At 39.2% G+C, this 26,066-nt stretch overlaps 1 protein-coding gene across 7 annotated transcripts in view; it reads left to right on the forward strand.

Moving 5' to 3' along the window:
- Positions 1-26,066, forward strand: part of GPM6B (glycoprotein M6B) — a 143,768-nt gene that overhangs the window by 88,854 nt on the left and 28,848 nt on the right. Inside the window, exons 1-2 of one of the 7 annotated variants that reach the window (XM_050964440.1) lie at positions 16,927-17,425; positions 25,739-25,858. The exons of 2 other annotated variants lie outside the window; for them this stretch is intronic. In XM_050964440.1, coding sequence (XP_050820397.1) covers positions 17,365-17,425; positions 25,739-25,858 — 181 coding nt within the window. In that variant the 5' untranslated portion in view covers positions 16,927-17,364. Of the gene's footprint in view, positions 1-16,926; positions 17,426-25,738; positions 25,859-26,066 lie in introns of those variants that run through there. 4 more of the 7 variants (XM_050964420.1, XM_050964431.1, XM_050964470.1 and 1 more) reach the window with 4 other exon arrangements.

A 26,066-nucleotide genomic window follows, 5' to 3' on the forward strand; every position in this document is an offset into this window, starting at 1 on the left:
GGCTAATTTCTCTTGTAGTTCAGTGTTTCCCAGGCACCAGGGTCTGAACCAGTACTGATAACTAAGGCTCCGTGTTTGTCACAGAGGTCACGGAAGTAATGGATTCCATGACCTCTGTGACTTCTGCAGTGGCTGGTGCACCTGGCTTGGAAGCCGCCTGAGCAGCTTGGGCAGCCCCCAGGCCAGGCACACCAGCGGCTGCTGGGGCAGTCTCGGGCTCCCCCTGCTCCCCAGCAAGGGGAGTTTGGGTGTGGGGGGCTGGGGATTGGGGTGCGGGGTGGTGCTTACCTGGGAGGGGCTCCCCAGAAGGGCAACATGGACTCCCTCCCTCAGCTTCTAGCTCCATGTGCTCCCTCTGCCTGCAGGCACCGCCCCCACAGCTCCTATTGGCCATGGTTCCCAGCCAATGGGAGCCACAGAACTGGGGCTTGGGGCAGAAAAGAGGCAGCACGTGGTGCTAAGAGCCTGTTGGGTAAAGAGCCTGCCCCACCAATCTCCCACAGCCCCTCCCTCCTGGCACTCCCTTCCCAGCACCTGCATCACACCCAGGGCTGCTCTCCTGAGCCATTCCCCCACCCCCACAAGTTTTAGTCAGGAGTATATAGTAAAAGTCACGGAAGAGTCCCGGGCCGTGAATTTTTGTTTACTGCACATGAACTGTGTGTGACTTTTACTAAAAATACCTGTGACTAAAATGTAGCCTTACTGATAACTGGTACCCTAAGTTCCCCTTTCCTAACTTTAAGGATGGCCCTGTGTGGGTTGCAGTGTACCACCTCTGCTCCAAGTCAGTATTGCAACTGCTAGAATAGAGCTGGGGATTACTCCAAGGTTTAGCATGATTTAGAATATGCACTGATGAAGGGGAGCGAGTGGTCTCCAGCTTTTATAGCAGTGATCTGTGAGTGTGGTAAACTTGTACAGTTGCCTGAAAAGATTGAGAACCATTTCTAGCATGGACTAAATGCCTTGAATCAAACACCACAAAGTCAGTAAAGTGTTCAAATTATTTGCAAAGGCAATCCAGGAAGCCAAACTTCTTAGTGAGTTGAATGGACAAAAAAGCAGATAAAGGGGGCTTGTTCCACTTCATGGATAATATATCTTTGCCTCTGTGCTAATCACCTTGTATGAGAACAGTGCAGAGGGCCACACGATTTTTGCATACAAAAGTAGCAGATCGTTTTCTGAGCTCAAATAGTGTCGTGTTATAATTTATGTAAATAACGTTTCGGGGAGGCTCTCCTCTCACCAAGGCCCAGGATTAGACCCAAGCTGGCAAAGATCCTAGAGGATGTCCTCTTATAAAAACCTACTTTAGAGATATACATGAAAAGCAAGTGGCCGTTGTGCATTGTTTATAAGATATATAGTTTTGGCAGTATACAGGCAGCGATCTATAATGGAAAATAAATAAGGCTTAATAAGGTTTAACTAAAACCATACATTTCTGAGCTTATTGCTGTCTGTAAGAATCTTAAAATGGAACATTTTATTGGGAATAGGTCCCACATTCCAAGTCAAACAGATTTCTGCAGTGATCTTCTAAAGACCATCTCTAGCAACCAGAGAAGGCAGATTGAGTGCTACTTCAGCACTTCTAGCAAAAGAAGAACAATGCTGCTGCCACAGCTGGCTGTTCTGTGCTGGAATACCATAGCATTTCTGTATATTCTATAGAAGAACTGGAATTTGGGCTTATTTTCCTTGACCTTTTAGCCCATAGTGACCTATTCAAACAAGTTGGTGAAATACTCTGGCCTCCTCTATTTAAGAGGTTTGCTCCATGGGATGTCATTTTTCTGTATACACCAGGAAGGAGATGCTCTATGGTGCGAGGTTCAGTAGGGCCTGCCTGAAGTGTTGTGCTGAAAAGAATATCCTTCCAAGCCATCTCTGTGTTCTTGAGCTATGTTCTAGGTTCAGAGTCTAATTGTATAAAACTGAATGGCTTTTTATTTTGGTGGAAATTTCTCTTAATGCCTTTGATTTGTGTGAGGAGACGGGGATGGAACTATTAACATGTAGAATCATAGGAATATAGCAATTTGTGGATACAGCCAAAGGGTTGTCTAGTCTATTCTCCACTTCACAGCATCCACATTCTTATAACTAATTTAATATTTCTGCCTAAGGGCCCAGTTTTACCCAGGATGAATAGTATCTTGATCTGCAAGCAGTCATATTGAAATCAAGTTATAGAAGTAGAACTGATCCCTATCATGTCCTTGCATTCCTCTGTTAACTGCCTTAGCTTGCTCCTCATACCAAGGACTGAATAAAAAGCCCCCGACACCCAACATAAATTCCTCCTCTTTTAGTTTTAACATGAGATTATGAATTATACCTTCCCTTTGTAATATGAACAGGTCTTGCCCTTGATATTTGCCCTCAAATGATCAAGCTGTGGCCATAGAAATAGCAACTAGAAGTAATGTATGGCTGCTTTTAGATAAATGCTCCCTAATAATAAATACACATACATGTTTATTATTCAAGACAGATTTCTTTGTGATCTGAAAGGCAAAATAAAATAATTTAGGTATAACACGTGAGTGTGCAATAAATAAATGTATCAATTTAGTGAACATGTAAAATTGTTTTGATTTATATAGAAAATAAGTCTTTGCCCATCCGTTTAAGTGTCTCAACATTAATTTGAAATTCAAATATCGTTAATTTTAACTTCCACCAATTCCACCTTCCCCTGAATCAGCAACAGAAAGGCCAAATGAAGACTGAAACAATCCCTGCCTGCTCCCACCACTAGCAACCCTTATCAGTCTCCCGCTCCCCTCCTCCCCCACATGAGTTAGGGAGAACAGATGGGTTTTGCAGTGTGCTTTGAAGGCCAACAAGTTCGGCTATTTAGGGCCAAAGGCAGGGGAGTGACTTGAAAGGCAGTGGCCCTCAGCTCCCTCCCTTTTATACAAAGGGCAGACCAGCTCAAGTTTAACTCATCAGAACTGCAGCCATATGACTTGAGGAGAAAAGCAGTCTTTCAGGTAGGTGGGTAATCTCGGGCCATGCAGGGCTTTGTAGGTCAAAATTAACGTCTTAAACTCTGCCCAGAGTAATATGTCAGCAAACTTAATATGAGGTGGGTCAGCGTGGACCAATATCAACCATCATGTCCTTAATGGAGTCCTTTTTCCAGCAACCTACTTCTCCCAAATGCCACAAGAACATTAGCAGCAGTTTAAGCCAACCACTTTTAACTGTTGGGAGTTAGGAGGAAACTTCCCTGAGGGGAAAGAACCTATGACTGCCAACTGCTTGTACCTTCCTCACAAGCCCCTGCTACCGGCTGCTGTGAGGAACAGGATACTGACCTAAATGGAACCTGGGTCTGGTTCAGTAGGGCAATTCTTATGCTATGAAAATACATGACAGAAAAGCAACACCTCTCCCAGGGGACACCAGCCCTGTGGACCCAGCTGCAGGAATCTAGCCTCTAGGAGGAACAAAGCAGAGAATGTAAATTACAGTAGTTGTCTCACCAGGAAATCTCAGTGTAAATAACAGCAAAAAACAGAAATTCTAAAGTAGATTGATCTGACCAATGTAAATACTCTTGCAGTACTTCCTCTGAAGACCCCAGGCTGACTTTGCAGCCTCATTCTGAACTGACCCTAGACCAGCTCACTCAGAGAGGTGTGGGATCTCAATAACATCCCCTCTTTCTGCCAGAGCTTGAAGTGCATTATAGAGAGAGTCCTGAGCTGTGTTTTATAACAAGACGCACTTGAGTGTCGATCACACCAGTGCTTTGGAAATTCAGCATTGCTTCGGGGAAATATCTTTTAACTGATGTTCTGAGGCCCTTCCTCTTAGGAAATATTCTTGCTTAATGTGGGAGGGGATGAATCAGAAATTCATTTTACCAAGACAACCACAGAGTTGGCTGCCTTCTTGTCTAGCCACACTAGCCAGTGATTAAAAGCCTGGTACCAGCATTCTGGCCAGCAGTAGGTTGCCTAAAAGCTGTTTTGGTATGACAGTGCTTTGTTTTTCTGCCTCAAGTTCAGCTTCCTCCTTTCCTTTTAATTAGCTAATCACTTTCTAATCCAATCCCTCCCTTTAAAGCTTTCACCTCTGGTTATATATGCTCAGTATACAACAGAGGACAATCAGTATATTTTTCCTAGATCTAGCAATGCTGCACCTGACTGAATTGTAGTAGGTCTTACTTATTTTAGTTTGTGCAATTATATATATATATATATATATATATATATATATATATATATATATAGCATTAAACTAATATTTTTTAGGAGTGAAGATTTTTATCTAGCATGTTTTCTTCTTTTAAAAAGTAAAAACTTGTTAAAGATGCTTTAAGATAGATAGATAATTAAACTTCAAACACTGCTGCTAAAAACAGTCTTGCTTTTTTTGTGTAGACTTTCAAAATGCAGCAGCTTAATGCCTCTATTGTATGGAGGGGAAATATGCTAATCTGAAGCACATTTCCCATCAGAATCCCTTTCAGTCATGTCATAGCTGCAATATGAATGATGATAAAAGAGGGAAGAATGGAGAGGCCTGTATTATGGGAGCACTGCTGTTTGTTATTATGCATTAAGAACAGGGATGAATAGAGCTGAAGAGTTCAGTCACCCATGAAGACCTGTGGTCTGCTGGCTGCACAGAGACGAGCGGGTTCTCATGGGTTCAGTCTGGTCTCCTTGCCCGACTGACTCTTCTTGAAATCTTTTTTCTATACAGATGCATGCAACAGGGGACTGCCATGTACCTCCTTCAAGGAGAGCAGTATACGCACAATTAACTTTCCCCACTACAATCAATATATTATCAGAGGAACTCTAACCCAAGCCTCTAGCTTGTCAGCCAAGAAGTCATAGAAATAAAGGAGCAGTTCTTGGCCTGATTCAGGGGAGGTTCACGTATGCTCTATTCAATATTTAGAAATCTTTATCTGTGTCCATATAGTCCATCCCACAGCACATAAAATCTGATCTGATGTTGTTCTGTACATGAACCCATGTACACTTATCAATATATAATTTTGACAGCTACATGCTTCTCATAGTTACAACTCTTGTATCTTTTCTGATTTTTTTCCCTAAACAAAATAAGCTCATTAGACCACACACAATTTAATCTACATTCACAACTATTTCCCTATGTGATAAGAATCTAGCATCCTTACTTTCTATAATACCTGATGTTAGCAGCAAGGTGACAGTAGTGTTTTCTACCTCTTATTTGGGCACCACGTTCCAGAACTAGCCTAATAAAGATATGCTTTCCTATCTGTTGTAAAGTTGTAAACAAATTGCATTACTGAAGATCCAAAAGTAAAATAGTGTGTTTTCAAGAGCATAAACTGCTAATCCTACAGACATAGATTATGGTAATCTCATAAATAGTCTGCATTTTAAAATCTTTATGAAATAACTTTAATAGAGATTTCTAAAGCAATATAAACATTGAATACCTCAATTCAAATATAAGGAAAACTCAACCAAATACATGTAGTGCTGTGTGTCTTTTAGATCTACTAGAACATCTATAAAATGTACCTTGTGGTTGAAAAAAATCGGTGGCCTGTCTCTAAATGTTGTCCCATCGCTTCATCTTATGATATACTGACTCTGTTGGCCTATATTGTCCTGTTTGCATCTGGGAATCGAATTAAGTCTCATCTGTTTTTTAGTTTTATATTTTAATCAGTGTTAGTTTTGTATAGTGTACAAGATTGATCTATACTTAAGTGAACCCATACAATGGAAATAGAAGAAACGATGTGAACTACTTATAACTAAGCAATGGATCTCCTGATAATGAACTTGCCTGAAATTGTGTTTTAAAGCAAGAATAAATTTACAGATCAAGTAATTTGGGGCCTGAAAACACCAGAAAACAACTTTCTAATAGAAAATTAATCTAACAGAAATGTGGTTTTGCTCATATATTTCACTGTTACTGCTGTCTTTTATTTCCTCTGTATGTGACAGCAGTGCATTTAAAAAAAAACACCTTTCTTTTAACTATTATCTCATTTACATTTTTCAATTTATTTCTAGCAATCAATCTTTGAACAGCTAAATTGGGCTGGATGATTTGCTCAGGAATGGCAATACATATGTCATGCTTCCAATAGTGACACTGGGGTATGCATAAAGAGCAAAGCCACAGTCCCATGTTGACCAGGATACCTCTCTGAACAGCCCAGAACTGTGAAGTGGCTTGGTCTGTTGCCCACTATATTTAGTCAGTGCTGTGCTCCAAATGGTCCAAAATGGAGCTTAGCCAGGGAGAAGGATAGGAACTTATTGGTTGAAGATCATCTCTTCCTTTATACTCTTTTCCTCCTCGCCCCCCGCCCCACACACACACAAAAAGGGGGAGTCTGGAGGGACAATGAATAATACTGAAAGAAACCCAAGGGTGGTGATAATGACCAAATTGGGCAGAGTTTACAATAAAGGCCATTCAAAACTGCACAAAAATGCCCAGTGCAGTTTTGAACGGCATATGTAGAGGCATCAAGTCACAGAGCAGGTATGTAACAATCCCTTTCTATGCAATTGGCAAGAGAGCACCAGGAATAGTGCCTTTAATCCTGCAAAACTCCAGTACCAGAAAGACATTGGCAAATTGGATGGAGCTCAGAGAACCTAATCATAACCATAATCCAAAGGTAGGAGGGGATTCACTTATGATGAAACATTAAACAAAAATCTATTTTAAATAATGACAAAGTGTAGACATAGTGGCTTGCAAGTGTTTTAAATGAGTAAACACCAAGTTTGGAAAGAAACTGTTTTGTTAGGCATAATTAGGAGTAATGAGATGGAAAAGAAAAACATATGTTGAACTTCAGTGAAATCTCCCTGCTGGTGAGGTCTGTGGAATAGTCTCCCAAGCAAATTGTTGAAAACCTCAGGACTTGGGGCACTCACAGTAGGCAAAGTGCTAGAAATATATAGTATAGGGATCTGTACTGCCCTGGCAAGGGAATTTCTAAACAGCCTATCAGGGAATTGTGAATGAAGACTGCTGCCCTGTCCTTAACTCACCCTGTAGTGCTTTTGTCTTGAAGCTTATTTTGTAGGTGAGATCAGCTGTTGCTCTGAGATTCAGCAAAAGCTAAACATGACATGATCCAGACATAATTCCAAATTTCCTAGCTTCAGTCAGGTTAAGTTACCCAATATTATAAGACAGGGGCTTTTATTTAATTATTTTGAGTTCCCCAAGTGCACACTCAACTTTTTATGTGTGCAGCTGCTTGTTTGTAAGTGAAAGAACGGTTAAACACTTTGGCAGCCATTGTTTGCTGCCCATGAACAGCGTTCTCAAGGGCATTGTGAAGTGCAGAAAGAACCGTTACTTTATACGTGACTAGGATTCCAAGAGGTGCAGTGCTCCAGCTCACAAGAGGGCCTTGGCAAAGCTGCATTTGTTCAAGTAGCCTGGCACATACTTAGATGAGTTAGTTGGGAACCCTCAAAGGAGAACTTGCTCATGTTCTGCAGCCTTCTTAATGAGGAAATCTGTACTTTCAGAGAATATGGTAATTAATTGGGAACCCTTTAGTCAGTATCTCATCTGAGGATTTCATGATTAAATATCTTGTACATGAATCAAAAATACATTTATAATTTAACAGGTGGCCTACAATTGCCTTGGGTAACCCTGATCTTTCTCACCTATGGTTTAAGCTCATCGAATAATGGCAGACTCACAAGGTGTTGAAATCAGTGTTTAAATAAACAGTGGTTTCAACAGCTTGAACCCAACCATTTATTTCAACACTTTCTCTGATGTCAGCATTTTGACTGAGATGTCGGGGGAAGGGCAAGAGGTGTGTGGATTAAGTGGCTACTGTATAAATTTGCCAGTATTTCCTGGCTGAAATCCTGGATCTGTTTGAAGTCAGTAGTAGTTCTGCCATTGACTTCAGTGGGGCTAGGATTTCACACCAGATATTTTAGATGAAGCATTGATAGGCACTTGTTCAGGAATGACTTCTTGCAACACACTTGTGACTCTCTTGTTTTGGTGGCAAACTCACGAAAAGTATGTAAAACGAAACGTCTTTCAGAAAGATGGCAGGGCAGTTAAAACACTGAACTGGATGTCAGAAAACTTGGGTAGTATTTTTGGCTCCACTACAGGATTCCTGTATGACTTTGGGTGGACAACTCACTTAATCTATAAAATGGTGATAAAAGATAACTTTATCTCCCAGGGCTTTTTTAGTTTTTTCCTTCATGTTTGTAAGATGCTTTGAGATCTTGAGCTGGAAGACGCTATAGCATTGATTTGTGCACACATGTGCACAGATTCACTCACAAATTAATGTATGTTCCAATGGCTCTACACATTAGATTTGTCCTTTTTTCAGTTCTGGTGACACTGACATATTTCTAGACTCTGAAGAAACAAGCCATGTGTTTGGTTTTTTAATTGAGTTTGATTACAGCACGAGATTCAGATAGTATTTTTTTTCCTCTGGGTTCTAGTGGCATATAGTACAAATCACATTTTGTTCTTGTGATTTGTCCCCAAAATCCTACGTAATGTTCAACACTTTTGTACTACACTTCACATTTTCAAAGCAATGTGCAAAAATTGAGAATTAACTGGGTTTAAAAACACACCATTGGGATGTAAAGTTGGATGTAGTTTTGCTTTTTCCTCTATATATTTGATATATAAAAAATAAAATATTACTTTTAGATGACCTCTTGCTTGCCAAGTATCTCAAATACTGAAAAGTAAGAAAGCTTTTACAAATTTGAGACCAGTAACTCTTGGAAATCCAAGCCAAATTATTTTTCTTTCTGGTCCACCCAGTGGTGGATTAGCCACTTGGCCAATGGGGCCCATGCCGAGGGGCCCTGGCTAATTGGGGGCTCTGGAAAAATGGGTGCTTCTGCTCCATCCACCCAGTGCTTCTGATGGGAAGTGGGGCAGGCCCCCATGCTCCAACCCGCTCCCCAGCAGGAGTGCAGGGGGCTGTTCAAGCTCCCACTTCCCATCCCCATTTCCCCAGCAAGAGCACTGGGAGGTAGTCGGGGGGGAACTGCAGGCGGAAGGGGTGGGGAGGGCCCCCACTTGCTCTGGCCCAGGACTCCACAAAAGTGTAATCTGCCTCTGGCCACCACTGTACAACCTAATTTAAAGTGTGGATAATGCAAATAATCATATTCAACTCCAAAAGATGGAGGCATCCCTCGAGCAGTCCAGGGTTTCATTGTAATGAAATGCTAAAGCAAAGAATGTTGTCTTTTGAGGTGAGATTTGGAGAGAGTGGTACTGGTTCAGACAGAGAGCACCAGATGGATGAGACAGCACAGCTTGAAGTGCAATGCCCCTACATCCCAGGCTGCAGAGAGTCACAGACAGGGGAATAGATCGATCAATACTGGAGGCCTGGAAAAAGTGACAGGAGACTATAGGTAAATGGGAGTGCAGAAACAGGAGGTGAGGCAAGTCAGTGGAGAGTTTTGAGAATAGAAGGGTGGATAAAAGGTCTTTTTGATCTCTAATAGGTAAGGTTCTGTTCAGTCATTCCCTGCTAAGTCTGGAAGCACTCTTTTTAATAGATTCTCAACTGTTTTGTCTAGTGTTCTTTTACATAACCAGATAGGCTTTTGCCACTTTCTGCTTGCAGACTGGGGAGTCTTGCCCGTGGTATTCAATCTGTAATTTTATACTATAACACAATTTTCCTTGGCACAATTTCATCCCATTTCTCTTAGTTTTACCCTCACAGATCAAGTGAGGAAAGATTCCTTTCCCTTTTGGGTATTTGCAAACTTCAAATACAGAGCAGCTGTGGGTATTTGGAGGTTTGAGAGAGAAACAAACTCTATTCCTGGTTGTGGAACAATTCTGATATAAACAGGTCTCTTCTGCCCCCTACCCCCGCATCTATAACAGGGATCTCAAACTCAAATCACCATGAGGGCCACATAAGGACTAGTACATTGGCCTGAGGGTCGCATCACGGACACCTTTTCATATAAAGGTACAAAAGCCCCTGCTGCCCCTGGCCCTGCCTCCACTCCACCCCTTCCATGAGGCCCCGCCTCTTCCAACCCCTTTTTCCAAAGTCCCCACCCCAACTCCACCCCCCTCCCTGCCCCTATTCCAACCCCTTCCCCAAATCCTCACCCCGGCCCTGCCTCTTCTCCACCTCCTCCCCTGAGCGTGCAGCTCCCCGCTTCCTCGCTGTCCCCTCGGAAAGTGCTAAGCGCCACCAAACAGCTGTTTGGTGGCGGGAAGCGACTGGAGGTAGGCAGAGGAGCGGGGACGTGACACACTGAGGGGGTAGGCGGCGGGTGAGAGGAGTTTGGTGGCTGTAGGAAATAACTCTGAGGGGGGCGGGCGGGGGCGCGAGGAGCTTGGCAGGCCGCAGCAAATAAGTGCAGTCCGTGGACCACGTGTTTGAGACCCTAATCTATAATATATTGTGTCATACAATAAACAATGTAACATGTGATAGTGATTGTGGTATAAACATACAAAGAAATGCTTCAGCAGATCCAGAATTAAGTACAGATGACAATTTTCTGAGGTGACATGAAAGATGTTAGAAGACAGAGTTCACGGTCAAGGATGATTCCAGTTCATTTAGCTTTAGGTGCAAAGTTAAAGTCTAAGTTGAGAGTGAAAACAAAGGACTTTAGTCTTGTACCAGCTCCAAGCTATGCTGCAGCATCCTACTGCTGGATGTTTCATAAGCAAGGCAGGGAATTAGAGGGATCCACAAGTGAGTCAGGAGTGCATCTGCATAGATATAATGTCAAAGCTAGCAGGGAGATATCCCAGGAGAGGGATGCAGAGAACCGAATCTTGCAGTATTTAAAACAAGAATGAGTGAGGTGAGATGGGGGTGGCTAAGTGAAGATCCCAAGAAATTATTTGAAATATGAGTTAAACCCGAGAGAAGAATGCTAGAAATGCATCTTAGTGAGGCACTGAAAAAAGATATAGTGTTGAACTATGCACTTGAGTTGATGAGAATCTACAGGGGATATGGCCAGGTAAGTATTGTGAAAATAAAATGTTAAACTCTACATTTGAACTCAGTTTGAGTCAGTTCCCATCCTGTGGTATTGACTCCAGAAGATGGAGCTGAATATGAAGTGGAGTGCATTTTGGTGAAAAAGAATAGACCTGAAGTATGGCATTTGGTCAAACAGCTTGGATACCTTCATTCAGCTACGACTTGGAAACTGCTGCAGGTGCTCTAGAGCAGTGATTCCCAAACTGGGGTTCATGAACCCCTGGGGATTCACGAAATGTTACAAGGGGTTCTCGGGAAAGAATTCCCTAATGGCGGACAGAGCTGTCCATAGGGATCCTGGGCAGCATGGGGCCAGCAGCTCACAGCCCCTAGACTTCCAAGAGCTAAGCAGATCGAAGGAAGCATGTCTGTCACACTGAGGAGATTTAAACTTCAAGACTCTTTATAAGAAATGGAAAGGGAGGTGGATATTTTTTGCTTTTTTAAAAATTAAATAGGCAGCTAGCTAGTATTGTTTTTTAAATTATTATGAAGAACAAGTTTAAGCTGTTTTGTAACATGTGCTGTTTGCCTGGACTGCTCAAGACCTGAATGCTTGTGTTGGAGGAACTCTTTTGAGTGAGATCTTGGAAAAGTGAGAGCTTGGAAGAGTGTTGTTGTTTTCATAACGTAATAAAAATACTGTAATGATAAATAATAAATAGTGTGTAATAAGCATGTCATAAAAACAAATTTTATATTTCCAAGATCAGTGCTTTTATAATTTATACTCAGATACAGGAGAAAATCTCTGGAAATATTTATTTTTAAGAGGGGGTTTGCGAGACTTGACGTGCTAGTGAAAGGGGTTCACAGGCTGTTAAAGTTTGGGAACCACTGCTCTAGAGGATATTGAGGTTGATAAATGTGCCCAAATCTTTATGCCCTAAAGGGGGAGGAGGAGGAAGTATATGCAAGGTGTGTTAAGCAGTGGCTATAGTATGTTTGCTTGATTTTGCAAAGATTTTATAGTTATGTAGCCAGCCGATAGTATTAACTGGATAACTAGGCAGTTGAACCCATGTTTAAATCTACTGAGGCTTAAAAACCTTCAAAAGCAGCCATGTCTTCCACTTCTGGGACTACAAACAGGGCCACTGAATGTTCAGTGAGTAGGGCTGGAGGAGAAGCCTACAGATGTAAAAGGACAGCACCTTAAATGTCTATGGTTATATAAAATCTGTTTCTGGTAGGGAGGTTGTGTGCTAAACTTGAAATAACTAAACTGTGAAATAGATCCTGCCAAGAGGTTCTGCGTTAGCTCTGGTGAATTTATAGGTGTGGAAATATAACTGCTTTGGTTTTCACTAGCTTAGTGTGTGTGTTGTTTTCTTGGGACAGAAAGATGTGGGGTATAGGGCTATATTTGTTAAATATAGTATGTCATAGAATTTACAGACCTACTAAAGCAATCTAATACATTTTACTGCCAGGGAATCACTCACTGTTACCTACAGAACATTTACTACAGTTTAGTCCAGCCCAGTTTTAAAAGTCCCCTGTGATGGGGATTCCACTGCTTTCTTTGGCAGATTGTTCCAGGTCAGGAAATGTGCCTGATATTCAGCCAAATTTTTCCTTTCTAAATTTCAATAGTTACATCCTCTTTTATTATGCTGAATAATTTTCCTTCCTCCTTGCTTATTGGGAGGCTGTTTTCCTGTCCCCGTTCACTTAGCCAAGCTGTATATATTTAGCTCTTTATAATCTTTCCTTATTATATATTTACTCCAGGCTCATAATAATTTTTTGTAGCTGATGTATCAGCTTCCTCCAATTTGTCAACATATTGTGATGGAAATTTTATTGAAACTACTCTGATAAGTAAGAGCAGTAGGTTTTGGCCCAAGATGTTTAAGGACTGATTTCTCTCACTATTTTATGAGAAATAGAACTTACCAGGATCACTGTTGTTTATGAGCAGTCATTGGGTATCTGCCTACTTCTCTAACTTCTTTAAATAGTTGAGAATTTTCATTGTGATGAGCTAAATTCACCAGCTAGTCCCTTATTACCCTAGGATACCTATTGTCCAAACTAAGGTCCCAATACTGCTCTATTCATAGAAGTCCAGGATTGGAGACTGAGTCATTTTAGATATACATATAATATACATATGCACATTTTGAAGTATTCTGCATGTTATGCAGAGTATTAAAAATACAATTGCATTATTTTCCTCATAATCATTCATTACTGATGTCACTAGTTAGCAAATATGAGACACTGATATCACTTGGAATTTTGTTTTTCAAACAGTTCAGCATGTCAAAGGAATTGGGGGCAGATCTCACCAGTAAATGATAGCTATGAAGCTAAAACTCCTTACTGTGCTTTGAACATATTGCACCACATAAAAATTGTCATCAGTTATAACTAAACACCATATCAGAGAGTTGACACCCAACTTTAGATAACTTGGGGTTAAAAACGTGTTCAGGGTTTGGATGAAATTTAGGTTGTTGAAACTTCACATCTATGGTTTATATGTCAAGAGAAACCCAAAATAAAACCATAGGATAAATTGCATGTATATCTGTTCTTTCTTTTCAAAAAATGTAGGCTTGCATTGTCTGCTTACTTGAAGACCAGCCACTTTGGATCTATATTGCAATCCTGTGTGATACAGAGTCTCAGGATTTAGCCTTCAAAATCCAAACCATGTATTTCAGCTTCAAACGTTCTTTGGGAAAAGTGTGAAAATTCTCTTTGTTGTAGCTCTCAAAAGCCTTTGTAGAAATGGTGGAATGCGTCCATCTACTTAAAGCTTATAATGAATTTTCTATAAGTTATCACAGATCTCCTTATCCTTTATGGATGCAAACTAGATTGCCACTGACATGAATAAAGGCAGCCAGTGTTAAAAAAGAACAGGCACCTGCTAACAGAATTATGTTTTTGATATACCTACATATCTTTAAATATAATTACTTATATTTATATAATGTATTTAAATATTTAACATCTTTTTAATTTATACAATTGCAATTCTTCATTTTGACGAAAAATAATTTCAGATTTTTTAAATAAATTTGTTCAAAAGTAGGCAGTTATATTTTGTACTAACTGATTATCCACTGGGACCTATTCTGCAGTGTTCTCATGTACTTAACTCTGTTGCTTTAACTCCCAGTGTCCTGCGATAGGTTTAGGGCTTTGTTTCAGCAGTAGAATCGTCCACTCATCCCTCCCCACCCCCACAACTCATTTCTAATTTCATTTTGAGCCGCAACTAAGATGTCACTCTATTGAACTCCTGGAGCATAATTGTATGACTCTCCCAGCATTGGTTATCTCAATCAACCCAGTCCTTATGACTGTGGTTATCTGGATTTCAGTCTCTGGAGATCATTTTTGTTAGGCTTTTTAAAATTGTTCTGATGAAGGAAGGAGTAGATTCTTCATTCTAAAAATTCTTTGTGGTTGTCTGGGAAACAGTGCCGGAGATATCTAGTGTTTGCATACAGCCTTTTAATCTCCCTGGAGGACAGTGCATTCTCAAAAAGACCTACCTGATTTTGAGAGGAATTGGGGTCTTGGGCTTAGTTGAGGTCTTGGTTACAGTGGTCTTGCACATGCATGTAATAGTACTGTTGGCAGCAGAGGATAAAGCAGTGCTTGATAACAAAGGGAAAGAAGTGGAGGAGAATTGGGAAATGACTGAAGTAAGATGATAAAGAGTGACTTAAAACCCATCACATCTTTCAGCAAGCTGAAAAGCAGGAGGGAGTGGGAGAAAACTTCACACTTCACTGCATCACTTGAATCTTTAGAGGATGATTCAGTAGCTAGAATTAATAATTTAATTAGTTTAGAAAGCTTTAAACAGTTAGATTGATGGCTCCTGAAGACATTAGTTCAAGTTCTTGAGTAGTTAATGTGTTCATCTAGTGTTAGGTATTTCTTCACTACTTGGGGGTAGGAGGGGCGATCCTTGGAGAAAATGATGATGATCTCCACCAGGTGATGGTCTCCACCGCCTGCTAGATTTGTTTAGAACAGATGTATTAAGTCCTGAACTCATTCAACAAAAACTACTTATGAACCTGGAAACCTTCAACTTTCAACAAATAGGTCTCACTTAAGTTGGCCGGAGGTTCTACAGTGGTTTTCTTCTGAAGGCAATAAGGACAAGTGGGTCAGCCAAAACATTAAAAAACAACAACAAGCCGCAAAGATAATTGTTGTATCTTGGGAAGTATGCCACACATCATAAACCCATAAAAATTGCATCAATTTGGATTTATTGCTATGCTCTGCGTGGGGAAGAAATGAAGTAGCAGCCTTCCAAATAGGACAGTATAAGCCAAATACATTAAGGAAATTGAACTAAATATGGCACCGCAATTATCAGAAACACTATCAGTTTATTGATAAATTGCAAGAGCCTCAGTGATTTTACTTGCAGAAACAAATAGCTACCTTTCCATTTTGACTTGTTACTTTCTGGCATTTCAGTGAAACTTTGGAGATGTGTGTCGTTTAGCATCATGGTCTTGTATTTTCATTTTCACTGATGTCAGATGCAAAAATGCCCCCAAATAAAGTTTTCTTCGTTTATAAGGATCATTAGACCAAACTTTAATTCTGTTTTGTATAGGTTCTTATCACCATAGTATCAGAGCATAATATCAGCGCCCTCATCACCATGGCATCTGAGTGCCTTCATGCGTCAAATGTGGGTTGTTCTTTTTGTCATCCTCTCCCCAGGAGGAGAATTGTTTGTTACACAGCTTAGCGTTAGCCTCCTAAAAAGCTCTGTGGTAGAAAGCACCTTTGTGTTAGAGCTGCAGAGATTTTAGGTATCATATCTAGTATATTACAGACAAGTTGGAAGATAATAAAGTGGTGGTGAACTGAGGTCATCCTTCACAGGAGGGACAGAGTATTTTAATCAACCGAAGATGGTAGAAAGCATTTTTTGCAGATGCTGCTATTCAGAGCTTAGTGTCAGTGAGGAATCCAGGAGTATTCTCAAACTGTGGACTGAATTGACCAGTTATGGATGTGTTCCTCATAATCAAAGGAGACTGCAGCATGTCTGCAAACTCTTCAGAGGGCTTTTCTCTGCCCGCCATCTTGCTCTAGTTAAATATAAGGAACATGAAGGATATGGGACTTATCAAGTATAGTGGTTGCTGAGGGGATTCAACACCAAAGTCAGTTGATACCCTATTTCCTTTCAGGATCAGCCCCAGAGCCAAAATTTTGAAATTGGTTAAATCACTGACCTCCATGATCCCTGTGGATGTACTTTAATTCTCTGCTTTAATTGCCTAAGACACTGATTCAGAGAAGCATTTTAAAATGCACTTAGGTCCATCCCTTTTCAGGATGGTGCTTAAGCATGTGCTTCATTTCTTCCCTGGAAAGGGTTGCTTCCCTGAATTGGGACCTCACGTTAGGCACCCATTTGAAAATTATGGACTGTACGCTTGCTTACCCAGCTTTATTTTAAAAACTATTACATTGTACTTCTGTTCGTTTGTGGTCACATTTGTATTGTGATCTTTGCTAGCCAGAGGAGAAGGAAAGGATTTTAAATTCTGCTTTAACCTCTCTGTGTATGTTATGTGGACACAGATACATCCATACACAATTGTTTGTTTTCCTTTGGTTTGTGCTGTATGAGAGCCAAACCTTACTTGCTTCTTAAAGTCAGCAGAAGATAAACTGGAGGCGGCATGCACATTGTGTTTATGTTCTCTGCAAGAGCAGAGGGCATATGGAATAAATCAAAATGTGAAGCATAATAATAGGGTCCCATGGGAAAGACAGCCTTGTGATTGTGTGATGACTCTCCTTAGAGACAGCAAGAGGGGGGCTAGTTTCATAGCTGAGTCATGCGACAGGAGGGGGCTTCTTTCATTCTCACATGCATCCCCACTTCTGATGTCACAAATCCATTCTTTGCTGAGAGAATTGATTAACATTCATTGGGAGCCTCTGGAGAAAGAGAGGGAAGGAGAAAGAGAGAGCACGCAAGGAGAAAGAGAGTGATTAGTCAATTCTTCCAATCCCAGCTACATAGAAGTTAGGACACAATCGGACACAGAATGGCTATTTGTAACTGGGGTCCTTGGTGACGTATGGCTGAGTGTTTCCTGGCACAAATCTTTATGGACCAGTAAGCAAAGTGAAATTGAAGCTGACAAGACTTTTTGCATTTTGGAAAGGACTGTAATCTACTGTAGTGAAGAACAGAGCCACTCAATCACTGCTGCTGTAAATAAGAGAAGGGAATAAGAAAGAAAGAAGAGAAAAAAATTTTGCTGGGAGGAGGGGGGAGGGAGAAAGCATTTTTGGTGGATGGTATGAAGCCAGCCATGGAAACTGCAGTGGAGGAAAATACAGAACAAAGACAAGAGAAAAAAGGTACCCTGAGGTCTAACAATAGCCTGTTTAAATCTTTTCATTGAGGTTACTTAAAGCGGGTTAGACGGTTTTTGTCGCTCTTTTTAGAACAGCTCTTAAACAATCGTTGTTGCATCTTTCTAGCTTTCAGGGGTTTTTTCCTGTAAGGCTTGACAGCAAATTTAATAGAGCAGGAATCTTTCCCTCTGTATATGTTCTCGCTGTGAACCTTCTCCAGTCCCGTCAAAAATGGTGCATTTTTTCAAAAGAAGCCTTGTTATTGCTCCTTGTTTGATCAGTTTTGGTAAACTAGAGAGAAAATGTGTGTAGGGTCCTGAGAGCCATGATCAGAAAATTTCACTATAAGACTAGTCATGTAGCAGTGCTTTAGTGTTGTGCAATGCAGTATGGGAGACCTAGGTTACAGGAACATGTAGCTTTCTGCCCGTTTAGAATGACATCCTTAGCCGCCTTGATGCAATAGATTGGTGCCAGATAGCAGACTGATTTTAATTCTTTTTCATCGTCTACATTTTACTCCATAGAGTTTTGTTTCTACAGAAGTTTCTCTATGGTAGGAAAAAGGAGAATAGTGCAATGAGTTAAGCAACGCTGAAGTCCCTGTGTGTGTGTGTGTGTCATCCAGAATTGCTCCTTGATGGGGAGAAGAGTTCCAAATTTATTATTCGAGATAAGAAAATGGCAGTGTGGTAGGAGAGAGACTTAATTTAATCTGAGTGCTCCAGGTGATTTATTGATCTGAAGTTTAGCACTTCACAGGATAAATTCCACCACTGAAGAATTATTACATTTTGGAATCAGACTGCCATATAATTCATGCCATTCAGTATAGCAGGCTATTGTACAAAGAGGCACAATAAATTCTGCTGAGTGATACAGCTCTAACAAAAATTATCTTATTAAAGTTGTTTGTTATGAACTCTTGACAGTACCTAGATAATGAGATCTTCTCAGGAACTTGTTTATATGAAAACCCACTAAAATCTAGTGATATAAATTAGCAGTTGAAGCAGTTGTGGTATTATAATAGCTAAGAAATAATACATGCAACAAGCATTTAATTATATACATAGTGAAAACCTTTGAAAAAGCATTTGTTTCCTTGGTTTGAAGTTTTGTTTTTCTTTTCTAGTCCATCTAATTCAAAACCAGCGTCAATTTCAACAAAATGAAATTTGGCAAGTGATTAGACCATAGAAAAACATAATCCCCAAGGGATTTTCCAAAAAAAAGTTACAATGCCGAGAGATTAAACTTTGAAAGCCATTAACATGCATGGTCAGCAATCAACTTCGCTGGGGATTTTGAATGCATATTAATGTACAAAGTATATATCCTAAATCAATAAAAATAGCCAATAGATAATAGATAATTTTTAAAAGATCTGAAGTTTTCCTTCATATAGTTTAAATAGTCTTAGTATATATAATATTTGCCAACTTTAAAAATGTTATTTCCATATATTGTGCATCTCAAATAATGTACCTTGCAGACCCAGTAACGATTAGATAATATTTTTCATCCTTGCCTAAATCCCCAAAGCACAGCATGTAGGGAATGTTCATTATTTTAAACAAATTATCAAAGTTAAGGCTGATATGCATGACGAATGACATAAAGGGGCAAGCAGAAGGGAATTGGAGCCTTAATTTTTCCCCTGTTTCCTGGCTTTCCTGTAGCTGGTTTGACACACTGAACATGATATTTAAATGCATTTAGTATTTTTATGCCTTTGTTGTTCTTGCCTACTTCATCATTTATGGAAGTAACATATACAGCCTTGCAGACACTGTGAAGTTGTAATTTCATTCAGTCTAACATTGCCTTTCATAAATGCAAATTGAATACTATGCATGGCAATAAAATGTGAAAAGTAGAACTGGTTGTCTCAGTTTACACAATGAAATAAAATAATCATCCAGATCAACTTGCCTATGCCTTTCAACAAGTACTCAATGAGGAAGGGCATTGAGTTTTTTGTTTTGAGATTTTGGGGCCAGATTGTCAGAAAGGCTCGGCCACTATTTAGGAACCTAAATGAAAAGGCAGGATTTTCATAAGAGCCCAGCACCTGGTAGCTCACACTGAGAACCAGACATACCAAACCCGTGAAAAAAAACGCAGAAATTGAACTTGTTTCAAGCTTAAATGGCTGGAGAGTTTCTTGTTTGGCTTGTTGCTTCTTGCTTCGTTTTTTGATCAGCTCCCGGCAAGCAGGGGCAAGTGTGTGTGTGGGGGGGGAGGAGGCGGACCAGCAGGGGCAAGCGAGGAGAGAGTCAGGGGCGCACAGTGGGCCCATCACAGTCCTAGGCTGCCGGGGGAGGGGATCGCGTCACATAGAGTGTTGGGGTTCTTAGGGATTGGGCTGTTTTGGCCTTGTTTTGAAATGGGATTAGCTTGATTTTTGGTTTACTGTGAAAGTCGGGTGCTTATTTACTGCGTGAAAGTTGGCAACTGTACTGAGAACATGCTGGGTACTCTTGAAAATCCTGCCATTTCATTTAGGTGCCTAAATAGGAACTGAGCCTTTTGGAATATCTGGCCATTTACTCCAGTGCTGAAACTGGAGCTATTAGATTCTGAGATCGTTTGAGCATGTGAATACCCTTCAATATTTTCTTTTCAAGTATCACAATTTTTTACAAAAACTTAGTTTCAGAAATAAATTGCCAACTTAAATGAAATAAAATATGCCAGAGGTCATGGGGTTTGTTTTTATTCCTTATTGCTCTTTAACAGTAGGAACTGTAATTGTGTTAACACACCATAAATATTGAACGAGAAAAGATCCTGCCATTCATCTCCATTTAGATATCCAAGTTCATGTGCATACACGTAAACTGTGGGGAAAACAAATATGTTTAATTTGAAGTGTATATTACTTCTGTTTTCACTATTAATGGTCTAAATTTCTATGGGTTTTTAAATCAAAAGATCTCAAAGTGCATTTACAAAAACAATAGGAATACAAATATTTATTAACTTTAACTTGTGTAGAATCAGCACCTCAGTGAGGTAAGAAAGGTATAGCATAAAAGTATACTTCAGCCACCCTGCCTCTGTAGAAAACATTGCACAATAACATTGCATAACTGTGTAGGACAACAAGTGAAGATGTAGTTTACTTACAGTATCTACACATGTACGCAACTGAATATTGATACAGTATATGTGCAGTTCACATATTTCCTCAAATTATGGTAAAGACAAAGGGGAAGATGCTTAGCTGGTGTAAACAGCAACAGTTCCATTGACTTTAGTGCAGCTACAACTATTTATAGCAGCTGAGGATCTGCCCCAAAGTGTTTAAAAATATTTAGTGCTTTGGGAACGACTGCAAATTACATCTTTCTTACATTACAAATACATTCTAAAATTGCAAGTAAATTAATTCAGGGTTCATATTAAATCATAAAAGTATTCCTCCTTCAGGCAATGATCCATAGTCCAGCTGTTGGATTTGCAACGTCCTTCACACAGCTGTTTCTCTCAAGCTAGACAAGAATTACTGCTGCCCTGATTTTTTTAATTGGAGACTGAATAACGCTCTTGTTCACAGAGATAGGAAATAAGTATTGCTTAGTCTGCATATCAGCAGTTCTTATCAGAGAGAAACACCATGAGCAGAGCTCATGTAAACGTAGAGCAGATGTTTTACAGAGCTACAGAACAGACTGGATGAACTTAAAAATGAGGGTTTACAAATTATTATAAATGACAGAGTTTATCTTGTAGGCATTAAAGTAAATCAGAATGTGGGAACTGGGTAGTCAGATTCACTGAGCTAGAATAAACAGGCAAAATGAAATGCCGTTTTGCATCAGCAGTGGAGGAAATACATCCAGATACATATTGAGAGAGACAAGAAGTGTGCTTTTTTCATGGAACAAAGAAAAATATCGCTCTTAAGTTGTGTAAGTGCCAAAAAATTACTGTTAATAACCATAATAAATAAGGCATGAAGGTCTGGTAGAAAAGCAACTACTGAGAAATAGTTTTATTGTATTGTATTTATTGTTTTATTGTATTGCTGGAAATTCATTTTGATTGTAGGCTAGAAGGGAGCACTTAGTGAAAATGGAGTTCATAATTAGGAATTGCGGTGAGAGATTTCAAAGTTTTGTTGTTCTAAACAATACAATTACATGTCAATTTTATAACATATTTATACCAACTTTTTAAAAAATATGAATTTGCAAACTGTGTGTAGTTTAAAACCAAAACAAAGAAGTTTCATTAGGGAGAGAAGGTGGGAGAGGTAGTATCTCTTATTCTATCAACTTTTGTTTATCCAATAAATGGAGATGAATGGTTAGTCTTTTCTTGTTCAATATTTATGGTATGTTAACACAAAGCCAATCCCTATTGTTACAGAGCTGTATAAGCTTGAAATCTTATCTCTCTCACCAACAGAAGTTGGTTCAATAACAGATATCACCTCACCCACCCTTTTCTTCTAATATCCTGGGACTGACACCGTTATAGTACTGCATACAACAAGTATAATTGACTTCTTAATGTTAGATGTTAATTTCATTTGGAGGGAAGCCCTTGAGTGTATAAACATTAGGCATTTGGTGATTTGATGGATATGAAGATTGTGGCTCAGGTACCTTGATCCCACACATGGGAATATGCTGAGGCCACCTGAAGTGATTACTTACCTGTAATTTAAATTCTTCAAGATGAGCCTCTGTATATACCCATGTGTGGGATCAAGGCACCACAAATGGGAATGTGCAGAGGCCCATTAAAGAAGAGATGCTCTTTCTTTTTAGTTTGTTTGAATAACACAATAACCTATCTTCTTCTTATACAAATTATACTTATTAGCCAAAGTTTTCAAAGCTAGGCATCCTAAATCAATTGTTAGGCTCCTAAATCCATATTTCAAAGGTGCTGTGCTGCCCAAGTTCCCTTTGACTTCAGTGGCATTTGTTGGTGCTCATCCCTCCTGAATACAATGCCAGTTAAAAAGAAGTGCCTGACTATAAATCTAGAAGTGAAACATTTTGGAGTCTAGCCTAGAAAATCTTGGCCGTTACATATGATAAGGATAACAGTGTGTCAAACCTAGTGATTCAGGTTTTTAATTAATAGGATTTGGTTTCTAACTAAAAAGTGAATATCTTAAAAAGAGTGTATCCCCAGTAGTTTGCCGAAATGATCATGTGATGGGAAACTTAGACATATGTGGCACAGAATATGGTAAAACCAGAAAGATTTCCAGATTGCACTGTACATGCACAATAGGCACGATATGGCACCACATAGAGCATTGTCGTGGAATCAAAGTAAAGGTCGATAAGGACCAACTGTGTCATCTACACTAATCCTTAATCCTTCCCGTTACCTGGCTAATCTTGCTCCCAATGTTATAGTTACTGGCTAATTGTTGGGTGGAGTTTTCACCACTTCCCTTGAGGAGACTCTTCATCGTCTCCTTTAGGAAATAACAATCAGAGATAAATTTTCTGTAATTAATTACTCCATATCAAGACTACTTGGCCCATTTTAACCCTCCCCCCCACATCCACCCCATCTCCCACACACATTTTTATTAGAAGACCACAGATGGTCTTCGTTGATGTATAAACAACAAAGAAATGTAGATTTTGACCCCAGTAACTACCATAGATATATATAGTTGTGTGAATTCTAAATTAGAGCACCTGTTGCTATTATTTGTGTGACATCATACATAAACTTTGTAAGTAAATGTTCAGAAGTGACATACACATTCGAAAAAGGATATCCAGCTATAGCTGACCATTGTACCTAAACAGTAACCTAAAGTAATCCTAAAAGTGCAACTTCCACTGAATTATAATTTTCTCCCTTAAAAGTGAACTGAAATACTTTTGAAATAAATATTCAGTGCTATTTAATATACTAAATCATGAACAAAACATGGAGAGTTAAGGCCTAGTTCTGCCATACTTTACGGAGGCTGTCATTGCTCATACTAAAGTCTGTGGGATTTCTTATGAAAATACTTTCAACGAAAGGAAATAACAATTTTTGGAATTTCTCCTAGAAATTTAGAAATATTTCAGTTACAAATTTTTAGGCTTTGTCGTAAAACCAGAAAGTTTCAAAATTTCCATGAAAATTTTAATTTCCAAAATGCCTTTTCATTAACAAATAAAATAAAGGGAAAGTTTTGACCATTGCTATTAAAAATAAGTAAGAGGATGTTTAAAAGTCAGTCCTTATACTTACCTGCCAGCTCATGATTTTAGGATTCAGTGTTTCTCCAGCAAGAACTAGTGATCCAACTGGCATCTGTGGTAGAGTAAGGGAACTCCAGAACTGACCTCACGTCTGACAAGATAAAAGCCTTTCCATTTATTTTTTATTTATATTAGTTTATATTAGAATTATTTTAGTATTCTGGCATCTTAAATGTGTTAGAGTATGTATTTGAATTTAAGTTCTCCTCTGTAATGAAAAATGCTTCCTCCTAAACCACATTCTAATTTTATATCATTTTTCTTCTCCAAAAAGCAATTAGTAATCTTTTATTTAAAAAAAAACTAGTAGGTTTATGTTCATTAGAGATGGCAAACAATAATAACTGAACATTGCATGTTTGAGGAAGGCAAGTATATGAGAAACAATGAATAGTACTATACAGTATCAGCAAATGCATTCTGCCATCGTTCTCTATTTTTGATACTGCATTCAGTTACTATGGCATCTATTGTGATCTCATAAACAGGATCGTTGCTGAATGAGCAGCAGGACAAGAGGAAGTCATTGCAGGATGTATCCATTTTAGGAAGATGCACTAGAAAACATTTGAAAAGTAATTGAATATGTAGGCTGTCAAACTTCTGTGTTTTTTGTTTGTTTTTAGGATGGGGAACGGGGAAGGTTTCCCCAAGTAGGATAATAAAATATGTGAAACAGAATAACATCTTTCATGAAAAATATGGGCTATATATAAAGCTGTTGGCACAAATTACAAAGAGAAGGAAATGACCAAAAGGAAATAAACTACTAAGCATTCATTAAAGAATCTACCAGTTAACTTGGTATTGATCCCAAGGACTCTTTTTCTTTTGCAGCAGGTAGTAATACTACCAACAGATTATTCATTAGTACAATATGTATATAATTTCTTGTTTCTATCCTCCTAGATACAGATGACTGGACTCATAGGACCAGATTCTCCTCTCACTCCTGATTTACACTCATGTAACTGTACTGAAGTTAGTGGCATTACACCTGTATAAAAACAGTGTGAGAGGAGAATCACATCATATACTTCTGTTTTTAGCCTAGAAATTTGTGGTACCTTATCTTTCTAGTAACCTGCTTCTCTGACCTACTTGGAAAGTAATGGTTTGTAATGTCCTAAACTATATCTCATCCACCTGCTGAAATGCTGCTAAATAAGATTTATTTTGGACAAAGATGACCGTTACTTGTTCGTGTAGCTACTACAGAGTGGAACTTCCAGTATATTTTAAAAAATGATCCATCTTGCAGTGACAGCCTGGCAATTCATAACCAAGGCAAGGGGAAAAAATGTCAATCCAAAAGAAGTTTGTTGTTTTGCCGATAGCCTCTTTCTATGATGCGAAGGAGCAGTAAAGCTTTGAAGTACTCTCATATGACTGGAAATGACTGACGCTACTGAAATTTATCAACAGTTGAGAAAGGTCCGGGTGGGGGGAGAGAACAATAATGAGTTGAATTCTCCTTGCACGTACATTGTAAAACTGGAGTAACTCTGCTGAAATCAATAGAGCTGGTCGAAACTTGCGCCAGTGTGAGAGCAGCTTTTCTCATCTATTTTGTTTTAAGAAGTTAACTTTGCATCACTGGACAAATTTGTGTTTGAGTCTCTCTCTCTGCATCTGTTGGCAATTATCTAACTCTGTTGGGTTTAGGATACTTTAAAAATAGATATTTGGTTTCCCACAATTCTGTTTCCCTTTCCGCCCTACCTCTTAGAGAAGGGACTGCTTGCCAGAAAAGAGAAGGGGGTTGGTGTGGGGTAAGTGAGTTTTGATGATCAGAGACCACAACAGACTAGAATGTTTTAATATGTATTTATGTTCATTAAAGAACCTAGAGGAGTTTTAAACATTCTTGTGTTAGTAATAGTCTTTAGCTCATAACTTTAACAGCATATCCTGTTGATTTTCCTCCTGTTGGTTGGTACAAATAGGTTATATTTCAGTTATTAAACCTCAGCATATTTTTCTGGACTCTCCACTTAATTTTAAAAATAAATGAATAAAAGTATTGAACAATTTTTTTTTTTGCTGGAGACACTGACATTTTACCACCTAAAATTGGCAGTGATCACCAGACCAGAAATGGAAATTGGCAGGTACCACTGGATGTACAGGAGTTCAAGGCCACACCAGTACCATCTTGTGCCAGCATTGAGAGGCAATATTAGTCCTTTGGGGATTCAAGGTAAATAAAGAGTTGGGGTGAAACCTAAATGGAGAGTTGAAATACAGTAGCACATGATTAGCAGCAGCTGTAACCTTTTTTAAACTGTTTTTCTATGTTTCTTAGTCAGTTAGTCTGATTTTTCTCATGATTGCTTGAAATAAACTTTAATTTTAATCTGTTAGTATTGGAAAGGCAGTAGCTTGCAATTATAGATGTCTTTCTGTTA

Source organism: Gopherus flavomarginatus, chromosome 1 (genome assembly GCF_025201925.1).
Source record: "Gopherus flavomarginatus isolate rGopFla2 chromosome 1, rGopFla2.mat.asm, whole genome shotgun sequence".
Classification (NCBI taxonomy): domain Eukaryota; kingdom Metazoa; phylum Chordata; order Testudines; family Testudinidae; genus Gopherus; species Gopherus flavomarginatus.